The 6145-nt window shown below is 30.2% G+C and overlaps 1 protein-coding gene across 1 annotated transcript; it reads right to left on the reverse strand.

The window, feature by feature from the left end:
* Positions 1–3308: 3308 nt before the first annotated feature.
* On the reverse strand, positions 3309–5492 carry LOC104789508 (putative pectinesterase 29). Its single transcript, XM_019245365.2, has 5 exons — positions 5219–5492; positions 4929–5088; positions 4182–4397; positions 3731–4005; positions 3309–3655 (listed from the first exon to the last, which is right to left on the reverse strand). Exons 1-5 carry the CDS (start codon positions 5458–5460, stop codon positions 3439–3441), a joined length of 1110 nt encoding a protein of 369 aa, XP_019100910.1. The 5' UTR covers positions 5461–5492; the 3' UTR covers positions 3309–3438.
* Positions 5493–6145: the final 653 nt, after the last annotated feature.

Below are 6145 nucleotides of genomic sequence, written 5' to 3' on the forward strand. Positions count from 1 at the left end.
AAATCTGAGATTGATAACTTGACACATGTCAAAATCTTATTAATGACTAACTTTCAAAACCCAACTTTATATAATAAGATATATATTAATTAGCCTGGATCCGTATATTGCAGTTTACATAAATCAAATCCTAACTATGATATGCATTAACATTATTCCCTAAATCAAAGCAAGTAAAATCGGATAAATATACTCTAAACAAAAGCACATAAATATACATTAATCATGAAATTGTAATTCAGTAAGATTTCCCCCATTTGTTAGCTAAAGATCGAGAAAATATAGGAAAAATCACACCAAGATTTGTTACACTAAAATTTGCTACACTAAGATTCCTTATCTAAAATATATTATGCTTGCTCTCCAATTTTCTCTTGATTCGCAATCACACCTAAACTTGGCCTCATCAAAGATCTCTATAAAAGCCTGTCAATAGAAGGTAGAAAAATCATCTGAGCATACACAATTTACTTATAGCAATCCATAATAAATTTAAAGATTTAAATAGCTGCCTCTTTTGCTTACCTAAGTGATTGGTGTTAGCCGATAAAAAAGCAGATCTCTGTCAACACTTTATTTCGTTTTTTCATGTATACATATATCATTATATGTTATATATTAATTAACTACTAATAGCACTTCTTGCTTTCTAAAAAATTTAGGGTTTTTATAATTATTTTTTCTCAACAAAGAGGCAAGATTGAAACACCAACAACTAATGTTGTGTTTAAACATGTCTTCCAGAATATGGAGAACAAATATGTTGAATAAACATATTTCTACTTAAAACTTATCTTTATATAACTCTTTCATCCATTTTATGTTAATAATAAAGTTAGATTATTGAAATTTTACAAAACTAATAACATGATTTACTTTATGTTATAAAATTACTCTTTAAGTTTCAGCTTCTTTATATATATATATTATTTTGCCGGCTTTCAGCTTCTATTAGAAAATTGAGTGAAGATGAATAAGGTAGAAGCCAAAACTTGGTCTAATAAAACGCATGTACTGGGAACATATTTTCTTTTTATAACTTTCTTCCATCCAAAAATTATATCAAGCAAATTTACATAAAATAAATTAATATAGTTTGATATCTCTAAATGTATTATAATTCAGCAAATTCATAAATATATATAGTTAGTTTGATTAAAAATACTAAAAACATATAATGTATATATAGCAAAGTAACATATGTAACTTTTATGAAACTAAAACATAACTATGCCAATTGTATGAAAACTAATAGTAGAAGAGTAATTTAGGAAAAGGAGAAAAAAAAAAACAATTGCCCCGTGGTATACCATGGAGTAGATCCTCGTATTTGGTATAGTTATATATAGTTAGTCTAAAGAACCAAAATAAACCGGCTACAAACTTTTAAATCACTATTTAATCATTAGTTTTTCTTCATTAATGTAATATTAAGGCAAAGTTTAGAATTCTATATTTCTTTTGGTCCCATTTTTGTTGTCTCATTTTATAAACATGAGAAGAAAAAAATAAACATCCAAGAACTAACAAACACGGATAGGTTCAGGCTTATCATAGTGAAGCCGCATATTTATTTTCCTTATAGGAAGTTTAGCAGAGTTAATTAGTTTCTATAAGTTTTTCTTTCGAATATATGTATAACAATTAAAGAGAAATTTATGGCATTTATTGTCAAATATTTAGTTTAGATTCTAATCGCGCGATTATTTGATGGAAATAAATACATAAATAAATTATGGTATATACAATAATTTCTAATTAAATATAGGAAATTAAAATAAGTATATTTCATACATATTTAGTAAGCAGTTTTGCTGACAATAATTAAGATTTTGTAGAAGATTTAAAATTTTAAACAAAATATGACGAAGATATTGTTGTCTCTCTTTTTTAGAAAATTCTTGTATTTTCCTTATCATCCGTTTGATTTTTTAAAAAAATGACGAACAAAAACTTTGGAGAGCTGCAAAGACACGGTTAGAGATTTTGGAGAGTCAATAGATTTTTCATAATATAGAGATGTCAATTTCAAATTAAAAATATTATTTATCAGAGATACCTCGTCGAATCACATGAAATATAACAACTTACTCGGTGAAAAAGAATTTTTAGTGTTAAAAAGCTGAATCTTTATTTAATGAATACAAATTATACCTGTAAAAATAACCAACAAATGCTTTAGTATGATATAGCTGGTAAAAATCATTTTCCTTTGTTTATTGATAGGTCGGAAGTCATGTTGTCAAATTGAGATTTTTAATTGAGGAAATCAAATAATCCTGCACAGAAGTAAAAAAGAAAAGAAAAATTAGTAAATGAAAATAAACTCAAAAGTCATTCTCTTTCGTTGTTAATAATCTTTGTTCAAAAAAAAAAAAAAAAAAAAAAAAAAAAATCTAGAAACATAAGCTATTGGAAGGCTCAACAAAGCAATTGTTTTTTTTGCTAGATTAACATCTTTATCATAAAAGCAAAATGTTGAGGATGACCATCCCGAAATGGACTTGGTTCAAATGATCAAATCTGTATATATAAAAAAAGAATGATTTAAACTAAAATCCTTATATCTTCATGTGTATCAAAACCTAGAACACATAATAAGAACCAGGGAGAGAGACATGATGTACACGGACGACTGTGTAGGCCGAATACATTGATCTATTGACAAACTAATTTATATAGGTAGAAAATCTTGATCTATTGATGTTTAGGATTAAGTTTGGTCGAAGGTAGAAAATCTTGCTGAGCAAGTTTGAGATATAAGCCATAGAAGACACCACAAATTCTCAATCACAGTCTATTGTCTATGAGTTATCAGATGATGAAGATTATTGTGAGGGGATACTTGCAATACTCGACAAGGTGGTTGGGTTGAAGAATAATGCAGATAGCTGCAATGAGTTATAACATTATCTAGCAGAAAAACCTGAGCCCAAAGTAAAAAATAAGTTGGAGATGCCCTATGATGTTCTCAGTTGGTGGAGACGTAATAGCTCTAAGTATTCATTCTTGTCAGAAATTGTAACACCCGCAAACCAAAACTGTGCGTTTTGGGGGAGGGTGTCGATCGACACCAAAGGGGTGTCGATCGACACCATTGTTTTCTGGTTCGACCAGATTGATTTAATCGTAGATTTTGGACCGGTTTGGTTTAAGGAAACCATTGAACCGTGATATAAAAGGGAGAAAACGACTTGGGGTCGTGTTATGTTTTTGTCTCACGCCACTTTCAGAGAAAACAAAGAGAAAATGTGTTCTTGAGCTTTTTGGTGATTTCTGGGAGATTTGTTGGCTTTTCTTATAAAATCTAAACCAAGCTAATATTTAACTTTATTTAATTAAAAGTATACATAATTTGTTTTCTTAATTTGTTTTACTTTTTTGAATTTTATTTAGAATTATTTTAAATATAATATTACATAGAACATTATGATTGATTTAAAAAGGAGGAGGTGAAAAAAATGGTTTACACTTGAACCCAAGTATTCTTCGATGTGGAGGGAGACTATCTATCCAACCATCTTTGTTTAAAAAGGTCTTATGGTTTATAAAGTATGATACATCTTGAGGTGAGAGATTCTTCTCCCACGCCACTCTTCCTTTTTTGTTTGCTCCGGGCCCTTTGCAATTTACTTCCACAAATGTCACTTTATTCCTGATTTTCAATGTCAAATATCGTTATTAACATACGTATACTTGTTTCAAAATTAATTTGTAATGAAATACTTACACTTCTTTTGGATGTGTCCAAGAATCCCAGCCTTGAGGAACAATAACATTAGCCATGTTAGTATTGCTAAACACAACCCTCGAGTAACCTCCGTAAGCTCTTCCTAGGAATGCCTTACCAGGTCCAAAAATGGCGCATCCACTAAACACAAATCCACTTGTGTCCTTCTCGGTCCCCCTTCCTTGCGCTGTTATGTAACCCGCGATCAATCCTCTGTTAACCTCATCATTACTCGCTGTCGCTGTTGTCACGCCCATAACCTCTATCGTACAACTCTGAACAGAAACTCTCCTAATTTAGTGTTCACATTAACTGACTTTTCAATTTTATTTTTAATATAAAAATATGTAACAGTAACTTTCATTAACGAAATTTAAATGTATAATGGTGGTTTTAAGTCATGCGTGTGTATTAGGTAATTAGAAAGAATAAGAATTGTAAACGAGATTACTTGGTATATAGATTGGCCTCCTCCCCAAATAAAGTCAATAGCTCCTTTGATGAAACATTGTTGGAAGTAGTGACGGCCGACTAAGTCACCAACTGTGTCTTGCATACCAAAAAATCCGCAACCGAAGAAGGCCGCCTTGTCTGCTGTTAACAAAACCGCTGGAGCTACTCTTATCTCTTCATACCGTGTCATAGGCTTTTCTTGATTATAGGTATTCTGCAACAAATTGTTCAATTTTTTGGTCACTAAACAATTCAGATCTCTAATCCAAAAAAAACCTTATAATAAAAGAAAAAGAGATGATGTTTCAACAACATGATAACCCAAAATATTATCTAAAGTCATACACATTCAGATCTAATCAACAAGTATAATCAGCGACTACGTTTGCTTACAAATTTGTGATTCTTTTTTTTTTTTTGGGCAAAACAAATTTGTGATTCTTCACTAAATAAAATAGAAGTAAAAAAAGACAATACTACAAATTTGTATTCCACCTGATTCAAAATACATGTTTAAGGGTTTTACACATATATTAAGAAATTATTTAATATATATTTGAAATTAATATAATTTATTATTTACCTAAATCCAAGTCAACAAAAAAAAAATACTGTAGAATACAACTGGTCAAAAATATAAAAGTTAATAAATTTTGCATACAAAATTATGAGGACAGAACTTAATTTGCAAGAAAAACAAAATTCTGAAACATCAAATATTTAGAAATAGGAGTATGCAAGAAACCTTAAATGTTATATTTGTCGCGACGAAGAACTCAGCCAACACTGTGAGAGTAGCACTTTTAACGGAGCTCCCTGCATCGTTATACTGAATTATCGTTCGTGATGATCGATTTCCCTCCAATTGTATTTTTGTCTTCTTTTTTGGAATCGTAACCTTTTCACTGCATCAGCCAACACAATTTTTTGTACAAGAGATCTCACAAGTGGGGAAGTGGCAAAAAAAAAAGAAAACATATTATAATATATGTAAAATATGTAATGAAAAGTTAAAGCCTATAAAGGAATACTTACTAGTAGGTTCCTTGTCTGACAACAATCTTGGTCCAATTGTTCATACCGAAGGGAACAGAGTCAATGGCCGCCTGTATGGTTTTAAAGTTACCATGACCAGACTGATCTACCACAATTGTTTTGACTATAACGTTGTTGGTATCTTTAAGTCTAATACCTTCAAAAACATTAGGAACGGTATGTGACGACACAACCGTCACATACAAAACTGAAAGAGCAAAAACACAAACGAGAGACTCCATTGCTAAGGCAGAAGTTTCAAAACAGTACAGGTCTAGAGGGTTAATACAACAATGTCAATCTGTTGTTATATATAAGGAAAAAAACTTTGTTTTAAAATATATATTACATTAATACAAAGCTATTAAGAAAAAGACACGTGCGCATACTAAATAGCCAAATTAATAAATATTATAGGGAGAATTGACTATGTGTATTAATTTTGGTCAAACTTAAAAATGCATTATTTAGAATATGTTTTAAGAAAATTCTCACATTGTTCCGTTTTTCAGATATTGTATATAACTAGGGATGTTCGCAAGTAAACGGTCATTTTTATGAATATCAGAAAATAAAGTTTTATAATATGATAACTAAGTGTAAATATTGACCAAAGTTACCTGTGTAAATGAAAATAAAGTTTTATAATATCATAACTAAGTGTAAATATTGACCAAAGTTACCTGTGTAAATGATGTTATATCTGATTCTCATATATATCATGTGATCGAGCTTTGTTAGATTCCCTTGCTCTACTTTTGAGGGTAAACATATACGAGGGCAAACTAACTTGTCGCCAAGAATTATTCATGTGCCCAACCACGCGAACATTTATTTACCCTTTGAATTAGCATTTTAATGACTTGTTGATTTCACTTGTACGTATGGCAATGTCTGTGAAGTCGTCTTCCATTTTTTTTTGTCCCT

This window comes from Camelina sativa, chromosome 5 (genome assembly GCF_030686135.1).
Source record: "Camelina sativa cultivar CO46 ecotype springtype chromosome 5, ASM3068613v1".
In the NCBI taxonomy this organism is placed as follows: Eukaryota; Viridiplantae; Streptophyta; class Magnoliopsida; order Brassicales; family Brassicaceae; genus Camelina; species Camelina sativa.

What these genes read in the sequence shown, in the direction of transcription:
- LOC104789508 (XM_019245365.2), bottom strand. Translation starts at nt 5,460, where the DNA reads ATGGAGTCTCTCGTTTGTGTTTTTGCTCTTTCAGTTTTGTATGTGACG. An exon ending in CGACAAATATAACATTTAAG is followed by an intron (nt 4,398 to 4,928) that starts GTTTCTTGCATA and finishes AATTTGTTGCAG; the next exon opens with AATACCTATAATCAAGAAAA. An exon ending in GAGGCCAATCTATATACCAA is followed by an intron (nt 4,006 to 4,181) that starts GTAATCTCGTTT and finishes GTTTCTGTTCAG; the next exon opens with AGTTGTACGATAGAGGTTAT.